We start from the raw sequence: 16,906 nt of genomic DNA, 5'->3' as shown, positions 1-16,906 counted from the left end.
TCAGGATTTGGTTTTTGTGCAACAACGCTCTACAACCAGCCACCCTTGTAAAAGTTTCCATTGTTAAACCATAGTACATTGTAATTAGGCATAGTGAAAGTATGGTAAAGCCCAGAGAGGTATAGTAAACCATATTAAAAAAAATAAAAAATAAAAAAACATGTCAAACCATGGTGAACTAAGGGAAGTGCATAGTACAACCATTGGGAAAAGAAAACTGCTAAATGACTGTGCAAATTTAGCGGGGTAAACTTTTATAAGGAAACTCAGTGGAATCAGCTGTACACCCCTCATATCAGATTCCTCATCAGGCACTGCCAGATAAGGAGTGAATGTGTGGCTGCTCTGCTGGTATTCAGATATTTCCCTGAGGAGCCAGGATGAAATCCACCCAAGCTCATTTACACTGAAGTGCTATGAACCGGTCAAAAAGTGAACCTGCATAGCAGAACCAATCAACAACAATGCAGGTCCCTCAATCATTCAAAAGGCTAGTAGCCTGCCTATAGTTTATACAGAATACCTGTTATAGCAAGCGACTCCACAGGTTTATATTGCTTACAATTAAGATCCCTTAGAAAAGTTTAGCACAGTAAATTTGCAATTTTAATATGCTTTACCATACCCCTCTGGGCTATGCTTTATTATACTTTGCAATGCTTTTGCTGTGATAGCTTTTATAATGGTAGAACTAGAGATTATAATAGATAACACAATAGTAATACCATTTTACAGTCTTCAGCACAAATCCTAATTCAATTGAGAGGTACAGCATAGATACTGTAGAAATGCTGATATTTGTTCCATGAGAGAGTACAGTACAGAACAGAACAGAAGGAGATTCTGTTGTCGAATGGAAACTGTACCCAATAGCACAGAAAATGCTTTGCTTTCTCTGGTTGACTTTTCTTCCAGTGTGCTATAAAATGTAACAATATCTTTCTTTTGTTTAACTTGTTGTGTGGAGTGTGATTCGCTGTGGTTATGGATTTTGACTTCTAGGGGTCAAAGGAGGCTAACAACTGCTTGTGCAAAGGTCCAGTTCAGATCAATCAACATATTATTATTATTATTATTATTAAAAATCTCACACTACTCTGTGTAGCGTGTACTGATGATGATGTGTGTCCGATTTTAGCCCCTCTTTTCTGAAGCAGCTGAAGCTGCTCTGTAGTTTTGTGAACCTGTATCTATCTGTCTGTGTTTGTCAGCTTCATGCTAGATTTGCCCTTGATTTGCCCAAGCAGACAAACAAGGTTTAGGTTTATGTTAGATAACTACAGAAGTGAAATGCTTTATTATTATTATTATTTATTTCTTAGCAGACGCCCTTATCCAGGGCGACTTACAATTGTTACAAGATTATACATTATTTCACTTTATACAGATATCACATTATTTTTACATACAATTACCCATTTATACAGTTGGGTTTTTACTGGAGCAATCTAGGTAAAGTACCTTGCTCAAGGGTACAACAGCAGTGTCCCCCACTGGGGATTGAACCCACAACCCTCCGGTCAGGAGTCCAGAGCCCTAACCACTACTCCACACTGCTGCCCTTATCTACACATGAAGAACTAACTAGAATACATCTCAGGGTGCTGTATAAACAAACAAAAAATAAGTGCAGGCTGTAGTAATCTAATATAAAAAAGCAAGAACTCTTCAATAAAAGGGATTATTAAAAATAATAGCATGCTTGTTGATTGGTTAGTCAAATTAGTACTGAAGGCTGATATTTCCTGATTGGTCAATCTTGTTTATCAGGTGTTTGTTTTTTTATTTTTATTTTTATTTATTTTTATTAATCATCAGGACCCATTAAGACCTGACTTGACAAAGTTGTTGGATCAACCAGCTACTAGGAACCACACAAGCACTGATGGGCCAAATGACCTCCACTGGTTTGTAGAGACAGCATTGAATGGCTCTAACAATGCTACTGCAGGTGCTTGTGTCAGTTATCAGTGCTATCACTGGCATACTGTCTGTGATGCAAAATTGTTGTTTAAAGAGGTTCCTCAGTCACTGCCTCGCTTTCACCTCCCAGAATTCACCTTGCTGTCAGCATCACAGACGACTTGGCCATCTTGTTTTGTTTCCTCAAGCTAAAACAGAGCAGAGCTTGAGTACGTCATGGCAGAAACTCGCATAGTTGTCTTATTGGTGCCTCAAGTTTCAAGAGCAGTCTTGTGTCCATACAATTAAATGTAACTGTAGGGGAAAATAAATGGCATAGAAGCATGGTGAAGGGATTGAAACATAGCCCAGAGACAATATTTTTATCCTTTCCACAGCAAGTGACCATATGTTTCACAGTAATGGGGTTTATTAATGTTGACAAAAGGAAAAAGGAGCACCTGCTTATTGAAGTGCTGTGACAATGACTGCTTCCTCTGGTTTTTATTGGTTTAAAGAAGCTCAATATGATTTCTGTTCCTGTATTTTTATTTTTTATTGTTACCATTATAACATTCCGGTTGCATAATAATATTAGCAAAATAATTATTTGCTGTATCACAAAGACTCAATAAAAATGAAAGCACTCATCTATTTAGCTCTACTGCAACAATGAAGATCATCTGCAGGTGCTGTTTCTGCAAAAAAGACTCTTTTGTTGACTCTTCCGAAACAAGCAGAAGCAATCATGGAGTGATTGATGAGTATCTTGTTGGATCCTGATTCTCCTTGGATATAGAGATGTTTGCTGTTTTTGAATTCTCTGTATTCTATATATATTAATATACTGTCCATTTGTGCTACACAAGCTTATAAATCTTTAAACTTAACGCAGATACAACAGTTACTGTATGCTGGCAATGCCTGTTTACAAAAGTTTTATGTACAACCCCTTTAAATGGGTTTGGATCTCCATTGAACCCAGAACCCACTCCGCTAGCACCCACACTGAACAGCCACATCTTGCTGGGGGACTGCACAGCAATAGGGACTGTAATGTTCGGGCTAAGTTAAAGATTGAAGGGTAGGATTAGGCTTATGTGGAGATGCTTCTTGAAAGCATGGTCGGCTCTGAATAAATTGACGACGTGCACACAGAACACAATTCAAATAACAACCAAACAGAATAAACAAGCCCAGTTTAACATAGTGGTGCCCACAAGAATCCTTTCGGATAGTGATTGTACAAGGTTTTTGCGTGAGTCTGGGGAATAGCTCTTTCTTACCAGAGCGCTTTCACTGCTCAGAACAGTCTTCTTTTCACCACCCTCTTCAATGCTCGATTAGATTCAGATCTGGAGCTATGGACCTTGATGTTTTCACCCGAGTGTTAAAAAAAGTGCTACTCAGGGGAACAGCATTCCAATGGAAGATGGTATCAATCTATGGGCGCCAGTGTAGCTGCCCAAATGCTTACGTGTGTAATCAGTTCCCGCAGTTTCAAAGACAGGTTTCACACCTCTCTTGAAGAGCTGTTATGTTATCAGGGGAGCCCTATCAGCAACACACAAGAAAACATTCTGTATTACTCTGTGGGATCAGATGAAACAGCATCCCAGGAAAATGATTCATTCATGCCAGCTTATACAAGTGAAGTCAGGGAAGGTGCAAAGCTGCTAAACTAGACCACTGAGATCATCAAACACCACATGGTGTGTCAGATTCGCTTAAACAATGTCACAGCCACCCCTCCTCCCCCCGAAACATTTTATAGCACAGCAAAGTGGAGGACAGAAACATAAACACTGACCTACTGCAGAAAGTACTGTTATTGCCCTGGTTCCTTTTCAAGGCATTGAGAATGCTCAATCAATCATGTATCTTACTTGTGTTCTACCCAGTTTGAAATCTCTAGTTCGAATGGCAGCCTACATACAGTATCTACTCTGGAGGACTGAAAACCAAAGCACTACCTCAGCTCCCACTGTCTTGAAAATCAGTTAACCTAAGCAGTGGGTGTGGGTCTGCACAAACCAATCATTTGATTATTCATCACAGGAGAGGGTCATTGCTGTTGATCAGGCTAATTTAATATCCCAAGTGAAACGAGTGAAGAAACAGCTGCTTGGGTTTGTGTGGACTGCTGATCTCCATAGAGTCTAAGATAAGCAGTGATCATCAAACCCAAGCAGCTGTTTCTTCACTTGTTTAATTTTCAACGGTAAATTAGCCTGATCAACCCCAATGACCCACGCCTGATTGTCAGCACCTGATTTCAGTGGAAAGCTTGATCTGAATAATCCAGTAACAGATGGGACCAAAGTACTGAGTCTTCAATATTTCTGTTGATCACTGAGGTCCTCTCATGCAGCTGTGTGCTATAAGAGTGTGTCAGCTGTAAAGATTAATTTATAGCTAACCACAAGACACACCAGAGTGGGCTTAACCAACGAAGCATACAGCAACAGCAGACTTCCTTGCTTTAAATAACAGATGCAGGACAAGAACAAAATACTTTATAGTTAGCCAAAGAATTTATTATCAATATTACACTTCTGCACTGTAGAGGATTTTCAAAATCAAATAAAAGTCAAAATTAATAAATGTTTGGGTTTTTTTGGGCAAAAGTTTTGAAAATAAATGCACTCAAAATGGCCCATTCTTATTTCCACGTATATTTTTAAAACACTTGACTCATCATTTCCGTTTTACAATACGCTGCCTCAGTACTTTAGGCAGGTGTGTGAGGGATCTTCCAGTTTGCTGCTAAAATCGATGCCTAATGTCTGTCTGTCTTTCTATGAGACAAACTCAAATGAGCTGGACAACTGCTCATCAAATCTTTCCTGATCTTACTGCACAGAATATCGACAGGTCAGGAACCCCCATTGTTCTTCTCTTTTCTGCGTCGATGCATTTTAGTCGTATTCAGTAACAACATGAAGAACAAAAATGATGAACAACCATAACCTCTGGATCCGCAATTCTCAACTCTAACACAGCGCCTCTTAATACTGCGTCATCTACATGCAGCTCGACGCGCTCATGGTGTGTGACGTCAGTGGCATGGCTTGGGCTCTGCAGTGGAAACACAACCAGGCTCCTGCTCTGACTCTGCAGTGGAAACACAACCAGGCTCCTGCTCTGACTCTGCAGTGGAAACACAACCAGGCTCCTGCTCTGACTCTGCAGTGGAAACACAACCAGGCTCCTGCTCTGACTCTGCAGTGGAAACACAACCAGGCTCCTGCTCTGACTCTGCAGTGGAAACACAACCAGGCTCCTGCTCTGACTCTGAGCTGGCTCGGCACGGCTCAGATGTAGTGGAAAAGAAATATAAAAAAAAGGTTAAAAGGGGCTGTTTTTGCTAGATTAGATGGTAAGCATGCTAAATACAGCACTCCCCCATAATAATACTGTAGATGGCAGCCATAGGTAAGAAACAGTGCTATCTGTGTTCATCTGAACAATGAGAATACATGTGCTAGCTTAATGGCATTATGGGGCAAATGAAAGCCATGTCCATATTGCCTTATAACTTGTTCTACAGCATAAAGGCCCACCTTATAACGAGGAGCACTGTAACGATCTAAGCAGAAGAGAATAGCATGGAACACACATGACAAAGGGTTTTAAAACAGCTAAGAAATTCAATATTCCAAAAAAATGCAGATTGCATGACGTATCCCTTAAATGAAAGATTCTACAGTTTAATTGCAAGACAAGAAAACTGATTCCGTGATTAGTACAGTATGTGTCTGGATGCAAACTATTTTCATATTACTTACAGGTGAATATTACTTACAGGTAAATAACTTGCCAAGCAAGATTTTGAACATGACTGATAAAACTGCACTCTTAAAACAGCAATGGGCTCACCTTGTCAGACTGTAACAATGAAGTACTTTAGTTCACTGGGAATACAGGTCTGCCTTGTAAATACATTTCTTAAAATACATTTTATACTGTGGTCGGTGTTCTGTTTCGAGGGCATGGATAAACTCAGGTACTACAAGGCATGACAAATAATAATGAAGCACCAAAGAGAATGAAACCCTTGTACAACTTTATCAGGAAAACAAGAAGTGAGATTCCCTTGTTACTACCACCAGCATGCAGGTCTGTTAGGGGAGATCGACCTAGAGAAAGAGACAGAGGTTCTCTATGCAGCGAATAGCTTTTTTTTTTTTTTCTTTTTTTGTATGCAGCGAATAGCTGGTCACAAATGTGTTGCTGTGAATTATGTAATTGGTATTACTGCAGCTTTGGCCACCTCTGATGTATACAGATTTCAGCCTCATCATCTTAAAGTTACAGTACACTATATACTTTCTGTACTACTTCTGAATCACCAAAAGAACACCATCATGCATCTCACTTTAATATAAGCCTATACTGACAAATGCTCAAGCATATACCCCAACACTGCTTTATGGCTCATCACAACCATTACAAAGGAGCATATAAATATAGCATCAATGTATAGGGTTAATTCTGCTAAATCGCCACGTATACCCAGGTGTGCAACACGCACCTATAACCTATTTTAACAGGTGGGTTTAAATGTATTTAGCTCTTTAGTAGGGTTAAAAAATACAAAATATAAGTATGATATGAATATATATATATATATATATATATATATATATATATATATATATATATATATATATATATATATATATAATGCTTTTATCTGTACTAAACGGTATGACATATAAGCAAGGTTTGTGCAACTCTGAAAATGTAAACACTCATACACACACGTTTGTGTATGTGTGTTTCAATTTTAATTTGCGAGTAGGCTGAATAATCACTAATACACATTTAAAAAAGAATGATTTATGCACGATATTTTAATAAAACTGGGATACCTGACGTAATGTCTCGCTGTATGAGTAATCGTCGTTTTCTGTTGCAAGTCAAAGCAATGACTAAAAACAAAACACAGAAACAATATAAATTGCGTTCATTCTTCCACTAAATTCTAACTCCGCTGACACACACTATACGTGTTCATGACATTAAATACAAAGGTCTTTCTATGACATGGAGGCGGAATCACAGTACTCAATGAAATGGTGGGTGAGAGGGTGTATGGACGGATAAATAGTTGGATTAATGAATGAATACTGTGACCGCTGAAGCACCAAGCACACATCCCTCCGGAACCACGCTTCCTAGCCCTGGCTGTGCTCACGTGCAGTCTGGCGCTGGTGTGCATGTCCAAAAGAGTGACGCATTGCAGGTAGGAACGCACCAATCAGAACCACCATCCCATCCTACTACGTCCTATACGGATGACAAGTCCGCAAAGCGTAAACCTCCGCAAAATCAGCTAGTTCCTTGGCAACTAGCGTAACTGTTATCCTTTTTTTTGGTTTTGTTTACAGTGTCTTGTCACTTTCCCCACGGATCGCTATTATATATGATTTATCTGTAGTGGCCTATATATATATTTATATATAAATATATATAATTATCGATCGCATTTCTTTTCCGGTTCGGCTCAGCTTGTGATTGGGGCAAAGGCAGTCTGGCGGAGGGATACAGGGCGGAGGGAGGCGTTTATGAAGAACAGTTAACGGCGGGTTAGAGTCAGTCTGCCTTCATCAACTGGAGTGTTAGTATTGTTGTTCTGGGTTTATAGTGATACAAACTAGGATAATAAAATGGTGAGTATTTTTTTTTTTTATTATTATTTAAAAACATTTACTGTAAGGTAGTGGGGATATTTTTTTACAGTAACAAAATATATAGATGGTGACTAAAGTCTTTTTTTGGATGGGCAACAGTAAATAATACTCTGCCAGAGCTATTGACAGTGGTGGGGATCTTTGTGTTTGAAGTAATGAAGATTTTTGCAGCGGGACTGTTGCTGGTTAGACTTGGTCTGTTAAGCATCGTTGAGCTTGTGTGGTGACGTGTAAGCAATGTCAGGGTGCTGTGGCGCGGTGAAGGTGGAAGTCTGGTCTTTGTGAAACGCTGTGAGCCGGGCTGGATTTAGTGTTTGACTTCGGTTTGCGTTGCATGACAAGCAACTTGGGTGAAACCTTGTTTTTTTTAAGCAAAATAAGCTCTAAATAGTAAAACCTAATGCGTTGAGGTTCAGTCTTACTCTCATGAATGTTCATAGTTAAAGAAGCCCACGTTGTCTCTTGGAATTTCATATTTTAAATTTTTACTATACCTACATTACGTAATTATTAACCTAGTCGGGTAATTTTGTAAAATGTGTTTAAAAAAAAACAAAAAAAAACATTTTGAGCAGGCAGTAAAATAGAGGGACGCTGCTCCCGGCTTCTCTCACTTTTTCCCCTATATTGATTGTACGTAACCAGAAAGAGTGAGTAGTTAAGCAGTACACAAAACATCAGCACGTCCACCTGCTCCATTTCATTAAACAGATAATGCTATTTCTCAAGCACGCCTATAAAGTACCCACGCAAGGTAGGCTTGTTATAGATCCTGACCGAGAAGTAAAAGCGCGATTGTCAAATGTCTTCTTGTTAAGACTTAAATATTACTTAACTTGAATTGCAGTTGCTTGTGTCGCTCTTGCAATTCATGTCGAATTTAAATGTTATGCATATTTTGCCAGTGATGTGAGTGTTTTCGACTAGGTGCTTGTATCCGCAGTTAGGCGTGGTGCACTAAAGAAAGGCGGGCATGCTCATAAAAGTTTTAAAGCAAATGGATTTGAACCATCCAGTTCCTGACTCAAACTATACAGCAGTGTAGTTGAATTTCCATAATTTATATAAGAATTAAGTGGCGGCTGGAAATATTAATTGATAGTTAATAATGGTTAACCCTCCTTCTGGTCGGTACCCCGCCGAAGATATTGAGAAAGGCCGCTTTGAAGACATAACTTCTCGCACAAGGCCTGTGTTGATCGTTTTAATTGGTGCTCGCGAATACTTTGTGGAGCTTTTCTAGGGCGTTTGCCGTGTGACTAATATAGTTGAGTAGTACAGGAGCAGCTAGGTTGTGCAAACGAATTCCCCTGTGCCATCTACAAGAAGTGTTTCCAGTGCTGCTCCGTTTCAATTAGGAAACAAGCCTGTCTGTCTTTTTGATGTAAACGCTAAGTAATTGCATTTCTCGTTTCCCCTGTAGGCTGATCAACTGACAGAGGAGCAGATCGCTGGTAAGATCCTTTTGTTTTAAAAAAGGGGTGGGGTGGAGGATAGTACAGGAACTGTGAAATCGAGCAGGGGCTCTGCATGGAACCCTCCCTGCAAGGAACAAGTTGTCTTCAAGAGCATTGTCTTTGAGGGGCTGATGAGGTACCAAATTCAAAGGAATCACAAAATCTGATAAGGCTTCTCAGAATTGTGGTATGGAGGCCTACATTAAGATGGTGATAAGAATCAGTCTGTTATTCCTCCCTAATATTACAGTAAAATGCAAAGGAATGAGGGTGGCCTGCATGAAATATGCTTTTGTATGTGAGGCTTCACAGGTTAACTCCTGTAAACTCTTATCTTGCATTGACGTCTAAAATGTACACTTTTGAACAGATCTACACTTTAATTCCTAATGCTGTCATAGGTAAGGTAAACAGTTTGTCAAGCCTTCCATGGTATACTGTGTAGTTAAGCACTGCTTGATAGGAGCCCCTTGTATACAATTGCCTTATTTCCGTCTGCCCTGTTCGTTGTAAAATGAGGTATTGAATTGATCAGTACAAATGTCTGGTCAGTGTTAATCATTACACTAAATTGTGCCTAGCCTGAAAGGACTATTGACTGTGCAAGTTAAGTAGGATTGGTCAAGTTCTTTGACTAATGTGTAAATACAAGTGCTGTTTACCACAGGGGAGGTCCTCCTTTAGCAGTATTGTGAAGACATACAATGCTTGTTTGTGTTCTAAAAGCAGGCCGGTAGCAATTCATGATTTAAGGCAAGCTGTTACTCATTTAAGTGAACTTGTGGTACACCTTAATGTGTAGGGTAAAACAGAATGAGGAGCAGGTCTGTGGATACTCCACATGGCTTCAGCAGTGAGGCATGTGATGCAGTAACCACCTGTTTGCTGCTGTGCTACCTGCTGAAGTGTGTTCCTGTATGCCACTTGTGCAACTCGGAATGCTACCGCTCTCAAGATTTGTACTAAACTTCCATGTACCTTATGATTGAATTTTCTAAGGGTACGTCAGTAATTTTAAATGTACGCCTAAACTACTCCACCAATGAGTTATACATGTTTTTAAAGTGATTTTAAATCCTGTTTTGAAGTAACCATCCTCTCTGCAGTCAAACATCTCTAGTGGGTTTCTTGGGCATTTATTGCTGTACAGGATTCCCCCCACCCCAGAGTATTGTTTAACTGGGAATTATCAACCATGTTGTACCCAGCATGAATGATAACCAATGTGAAAAGTAGGTCACTGTGGGGTGTTTTTGCTCCACCCCCACTTGATTCCTGCTTGGTCTGTGGAATGAATGTTTCAATACAACAAAGGGCCTACAGTATTGTCACAAACTTTAATCTTGAAACTCTGCTTGGCACGTCTGCTGACTTTAAATTCTTAACCCCAGCTAACTTTCTAGCAACTTCTGCAGAAATGTCTTCTCTTCTGTAATCTGCTGTTGCTGGTGGGCCATGGATTTAAGACAGTCTTCAAATTTATATGGTGAAGTATCTCTAAAGGTGCAGTCACATGAATTTTATATTAATACTAATCTTAATTGTCCTCTCAAATTGCAGAATTCAAAGAGGCTTTCTCGCTATTTGACAAGGATGGCGATGGTACCATTACAACAAAGGAATTGGGAACAGTTATGAGGTCACTAGGTCAGAACCCTACCGAAGCAGAACTGCAAGATATGATCAATGAAGTAGATGCTGATGGTGAGTCCAAATATCTACAGTGACAATTTTTTTTTTTTGTATCCATGTGATTTTTACATAATCTTTCTGCCATAGGTAATGGAACCATCGATTTCCCAGAATTCCTGACCATGATGGCAAGGAAAATGAAAGACACAGACAGTGAAGAGGAAATCCGAGAAGCATTCCGTGTATTTGATAAGGTAAATCTATCCCAATATCCTTGCATTTAGGAAAGTGGCTTTTTTTTGCTCTTGTGTAAAGCTTGAAAATTATGCACCCATGTAAATGTGGCTTTCAAAAGCTAAATGCCCCCTCCCCCGGTTGGGTCATGTGTACTTTGATAACCAGCTGTCTCTGTACATAGGCATGGTGTGGTGGATTTGAAATGTGTTCTGTGTGAAGCCTTATACGAATGGGGATTTTAAACCTATATACTTAAGTCAAATCAGCGGGAGGGGTGGGGGTTAAACCAGCATTTCAAAACTAACACTGGCATGCAGTGGGAATGAAAATATTACACTTCATACTTTGTCCCTCCCATGAGTGACGTGGCTGTGTCTTTCTCATTTATAGGATGGTAATGGGTACATTAGTGCAGCTGAGCTTCGTCATGTAATGACAAACCTGGGTGAGAAGCTAACGGACGAAGAAGTTGATGAAATGATCAGAGAAGCAGATATTGACGGCGATGGTCAAGTGAACTATGAAGGTATGTCTTCCATTTGAGTTTCAAGGGTGTACAACCTGTTCAGGTTTCAATTATATAACTTGTAAATGTACTTGTGCAGTGGGCCAATACTCTTAAACCAAGCCATTTCAACATTTATGCAGTCCACAGGAAATTGAGGCTGTGTTAAACTGATGGTACAATAAAATCTTCCTATATGCTGCACGTATCTTTTGCAGCATCTTTACAATTAAATTGTACTTTTATCTAGGTTTCTTCGTATACCATAAATTGATTTTCTATTGACATTTAATTGGAGGTTTCTTTCAACTGAAACCTCTATTGATGCAGTATGTAGGTTGCTGGGGGAGAGATAATAAAGCTAGGCTGCCATAAATGTTCAATAACCTTTTAAAGGCAGTTGACTTTTTTTTTTAGGATGAGGAGGTTGGCCAAAGCGGTTGGTTTGGCTAGTAGCTGTAAATATTTTGAAGTGTAGGACACCTGCTGTTTTTGAATTCAGTAAGCAGATTCATTTTTTTTGTTGTACTAATAGATTTTTTTTTTGTTCTCTTTCCAGAGTTTGTACAGATGATGACAGCGAAGTGAAGGCCTTGTACAGATTTCTTGTATAAAATTGTTTATTTGCTTTCTTTTTTTTTTTTTTTTGTAATTTTATCTGTAAAATGTTTCTCCCTCTCAGCCCCCCCCCCCCCCCCCCCCGCTGTCCAAAGGAAATGCATGTATAATACTTAGAATTCAAAATTCAAGTCTTCATGTCCCTCCTTATTTTGCTGTCCTTGTGTTTTGAGTCAAGAATTGCTCAAGTTAACAGGTGTATGTGGCATGATCTGGAACTGCATCTAAACTTTGTGCACAATGAATTTACCACAACTTGAAGTGAGACCATCCTGCTATACCTGTTGAAGTTGGATGTCACTTGGCAACAATGTTGGCATGTAAACAATGTGGAGTAGTTACTCTGCATGGACTATGAAAAAAGTATATATGAAATTTCTCAGCCTTGCACTATTGCAAAACGGGTGTATCATCCAGGTACTCTTACACTAACTCTTTTTGTATTTGCAGTTCTGTACCAGAGAACTTTTGTTCTGTTCTCACTATGCTTTTAAAATTTGTTTGCCCACTTTTTTTTTTTAACTGCTTATGGCAGACATGCCTCAAGATCCATTCCAAGTTGTATATTTTTTGTTTTCCAATAAAATTTACAATTTACCCAACCTTCTTGTCTGTATTAAAGTTCAGCCAATTTAGTTAAAGAATTCTTTCAGGTATATATGCAGTAGTTTTAACCAGAGAAGGGTGTAAATTTGACATCTGAGGTACTTGTTGGTGGTAGACCATTTAAAACAGTCCGACAAACAATCTGGGGCCTTTAGTTTTAAGTTAATGTTAGACATTTAGCAGGGCTGAATTGCAAACTATCTAATTACCTTAAACCCTCCTTCACATGAAGCTTGACTTGGATTACTTTGTTTTGAGTAGCTTGGTTTGGAAATGTCAGCAGCTGCATATTGCAGTGTTGGCAAGCTTGTGTATACAGTGACTGGTGTATGGCCAACCTACAGTACATATTTATTGTACAAAAATGGTATGCAGTAGCTATAGTTGTGTGGTCGAAAGAACTTGTCTATAGGAAGTTGTCTGGTGTGCAACTTGGAGTTTTAGTTGCTGGCAAACTATTTCTGAACTAGTTTGCCAGTCAAACTAGAAGTGTTGGTTTTACTGAATTCCAGACTTAAGTGCTGTGATCGCAGTAATCTGAGTTGCAGTACTGACGTCCCATATTTTGGTGAATTGTTTATTACTTGAAATACACAAAGCGTAGGTATTTATTTGACGGGGCCATTTCTTGTGCAAATCAAGTGCAAAGTTGAGAGTCAATCACTTCTTAGCTACACCACTGGCAACAATGGGGTTAAGATTGGCAGTAGTTGGCACCATACTAGTGTAATTCCAATCCAATAACCCACATGTTTTATTCAGCCTGTAATTGGACAAGCATTAGAAAATGTGTAATACTTGTAGTAAAATGTTTATATTGAAATCCCCTTTCCCAAATAGGGTAGAACAACCACTGTTATGAGATTATATATAATTTTTCCTTGCAGTCCCCACTCCAGTATCTCAAAAAAAAAAAAAAAAAAAAGCTTATTTTAATTCCTTGGCTGTTCTCCTAAGAGAAAGTATCTTTTTTGAGACCATGTTGAAATAAATGTAATCACATAATCTTATCCACTTTGTTTCATGTCTGGCATGCTATATATATGATGACCTTAAAAGGCTAAAGTAAGGAATGAGCGTCACTTATGCCTTTGCTCCAGAGCTCCTTTTAAAGAGGTTCCTATGAGAAACAATGTACAGTAGGTGCACAGCGTGATTGAGGGGCGTTCTGGAGTTTCCAGTTCTTTTGCATCTAAGTAGTTGCAGATTATTTTGGTATACACTTTTTCACAACGTATGCCAACATAGTCTATAATACATGAAACAAAAAATGAAAAAAAAAATATCACTTCCTGCAAATGTATGCTGTAATAGTTTCACTAATGCTAAAACAACCTCCATACTAAATATTTTGTTTTTGTCCATGACTTGTAGGAAACTTCACATTTTATAGACCCTTGTCCTTTGGTGGACCCAAACTTATGGTTAATGGATCCCCTGTAGTGTGTTTGCTTAGACTGCAACTAGTTTCCAACCACCCAGTGTATGGATTATACCCTCGACTACTCCCATAAAAGACTGAGCCATACATACAAAAACATATTTATTTACTGTGGGGCTGAATTGCTAGGGCCAGTACAATTAATCATTCTGGGTTGTTACATTGAAGGAAAAGTTTTCAATTATACACTGTTTTCGATCTAGCTATGTATTGTACATCTCAAGGCTGGGTTCAGTACTAGATTTGGACTATCAAAAGCAACATTGTGTAGTTCAAGAATTCTGCTAACCAGAATATGTGAAACCAGTCCTCTATCAGGAAACGAAGGCTGGCAATGTGTTTGATCTCTTGATGTTGTTATATAATTCCTTTTATATACCAAGATATATGAAGACCAGAGTACACTAATGCACGGATCCAACATCATTTTTCCTGTCTGATTTGTTTACATTTGTGTTGATTATATTGGATCCCTGAGGGCCTGTAGGTTTACAGTATGTTATATAAAACGCTGTAATTGTGTTATGTTGAAATCCATGCTATAAAACATCTATGAATATTTAGAACATCATAATGTTTGGATTGCGTAGTTGATTTCATTGTTAAGGCAAACTGGCTTTAATGCTGACATCTGTAAGTGATTGGTCTGTAAAGGTATTTTATTATCAAACTACCTTAAGCGCCAAAAAAAGACAAGTAATACATTGTATAAGCAATATACTGTACAAATATGTGTTTCAAACTCACACAACAATAAATGAAACAATAAGTGGCCTCGCACATGTGTAAACCTTGGTATTATTTTTGATCCATATTCACAGTGTTACTAAGGTGTCTTTTTTCCACCTGCAGACTATTGCTCGTATTCACGCTTGTCTTACTGAGCCGGATGCAAAGAAGCTTATACATGCTTTTGTTTTTTCCCATATAGACCATTGCAATGCTTTGCTTGCTGGTGTTTAAAAAAACGTTCTTAACAAGTTGCAATATGTCCAGAACACAGCGGCCCGCATTCTACATAAAACAAAATCTTATGATCACATCACACCCGTTTTAGCTTCCCTGCATTGGCTTCCAGTGGAGTTCAGAGTGAAATTTAAAATTCTACTATTAACTGTTAAGGGTCTGCGTGGGTTAGCACCAAACTACATCTGTGACCTTCTTTCGCCATATTCTCCTATGCGTAGCCTTCGATCTTTTGACTGGCCTCCTTTCAGTACATAGGACTAAGCAGCGTTCTTTTGGTGACCGAGTGTTTTCCTGTATAGCACCTAGGCTGTGGAATGACCTTCCGAAGGTCATAAGGGACAGTGATACTGTTAGTATCTAAACTGAAAACCCACTTTTATACATTGGATTTTATTGTCTGACCTGTTATGTGTTGTTGTATGTATTTATTGTTTTTCTTGTTTTATTGGACATTATGTCAAGTGTTTAAATTGTTTTCTTATTCTTGTGAAGCGCCTTGAGATGTGCACATGAAAGGTGCTATATAAAGTAAAGATTATTATTATTATTATTATTATTATTATTATTATTATTATTATTATTACTATTATTAAGTGCAAGGCGGTTCATTCGCATTCGCATATTTAAAGCTTTTTTTTTTTTTTTAATTACAAATACGATTGCCTGGGTCGTGGTTTGCAGGGTTGTGATAAGTTACGCGTATTAAGTCGGGTCCATACCTGAGCAATCAGTTGCACAGCCAAATCGCTCTCGAAATTGCACAACTTTAATCGCCTGCAACTGCTTTGTCCACACCTGAGCAACTAGTTATGCAACAAGTTTCCCGTGTTTAAAAATTGTGTGTGTTGTTGCTTCTTTTCTTCAGCATCATCTTTAGTAAACTGTGGCTTAACTAACTGCTGATGAAGAACTGGCTGTTACAGTCGTCTCATCTGTAATTATTTTAAATGCGATATTAAAAGCAGAAGCGAAGCCACCTAAATGGTGGATGAGACCTTGGCTGAGGCGTCGTCAGAAACACGGGGCATATAGTTAACATCTTTTTAAATAGTTGACATTTTAAAATTCGCCGCCTCTTTACCACAGGAAAGTAAACAACAGTGGGAGATTGTAACAACCGGTCATATTTCGCAACCGTTCACGTGTTAAATAACGTCACTACAAGAAATTCAGTTTACTCAAGGACAAAAAACAGCTTCCCTTAAAATGAAATTCAATTCATGCTAGGGTACGCAAGATCTTTATTTGTTTTATTTGATCTGTGCAAGCACAACGTGTCAATCATTCCCCTCAGCCTTGCCCACTTCCATCGAGGAAATCGGGCTTGCTCTTGCCTGAAGTTAGTTACTTATTCCTGATTCGAGGGCTGAAGTTAGTTACTTATTCCTGATGTTGAAGGATAAGCAATTGTCTTGCGAATACAGTATGGTGCATAGTGGCATGTACAGTACTATTAAGTGCTATTTATATGAAAATTAGAGCATTTATTATGAATTGTAAGAAGAAAGGCCTTGTTTGATAGCAGATATTTGATTATATAAACATTTAAAGATGCAAAATCATTTAATTTATGAAAATATGTCTTGTGTTCTTCTTTGAATGAAATTGTACGTGACGGAACAACACATATGTGATCAAGCAGTAGCCTGGTACGTGCAATGCACCACATTTCTGGAAATTCAATTTCTCTAATATTACTATAAAGAGTGTTGTTTATGTCAGTACTCAAACCCGTGTGTAAATTACATTACACATTGCAGCTTTTATTTTGTGATTTTTTTCAGTTATCTGGAAGTCTTTCTTTAGGCCATCACATAAAATCCAATTACTCTTTCTTCGTATC

At 38.5% G+C, this 16,906-nt stretch overlaps 1 protein-coding gene across 1 annotated transcript; it reads left to right on the top strand.

Moving 5' to 3' along the window:
• Positions 1 to 7,423: 7,423 nt before the first annotated feature.
• LOC117411142 (calmodulin-1) lies at positions 7,424 to 12,649 on the top strand. Its single transcript, XM_034018335.3, has 6 exons — positions 7,424 to 7,577; positions 9,022 to 9,052; positions 10,616 to 10,759; positions 10,835 to 10,941; positions 11,315 to 11,450; positions 11,989 to 12,649. The coding sequence occupies exons 1-6, from the start codon at positions 7,575 to 7,577 to the stop codon at positions 12,015 to 12,017; spliced, it is 450 nt and encodes a 149-aa protein (XP_033874226.1). The 5' UTR covers positions 7,424 to 7,574; the 3' UTR covers positions 12,018 to 12,649.
• Positions 12,650 to 16,906: the final 4,257 nt, after the last annotated feature.

This window comes from Acipenser ruthenus, chromosome 6 (assembly GCF_902713425.1).
Source record: "Acipenser ruthenus chromosome 6, fAciRut3.2 maternal haplotype, whole genome shotgun sequence".
In the NCBI taxonomy this organism is placed as follows: domain Eukaryota; kingdom Metazoa; phylum Chordata; class Actinopteri; order Acipenseriformes; family Acipenseridae; genus Acipenser; species Acipenser ruthenus.
The sequence above is the reverse complement of the archived record's forward strand: the minus strand, read 5'-3'. Positions and strand labels throughout refer to the sequence as shown.

Coding starts and splice junctions, on each gene's coding strand:
- LOC117411142 (XM_034018335.3), top strand. Junction 9,053..10,615: donor GACAGAGGAGCAGATCGCTG/GTAAGATCCTTT, acceptor CTCAAATTGCAG/AATTCAAAGAGGCTTTCTCG. Junction 10,760..10,834: donor CAATGAAGTAGATGCTGATG/GTGAGTCCAAAT, acceptor TTTCTGCCATAG/GTAATGGAACCATCGATTTC.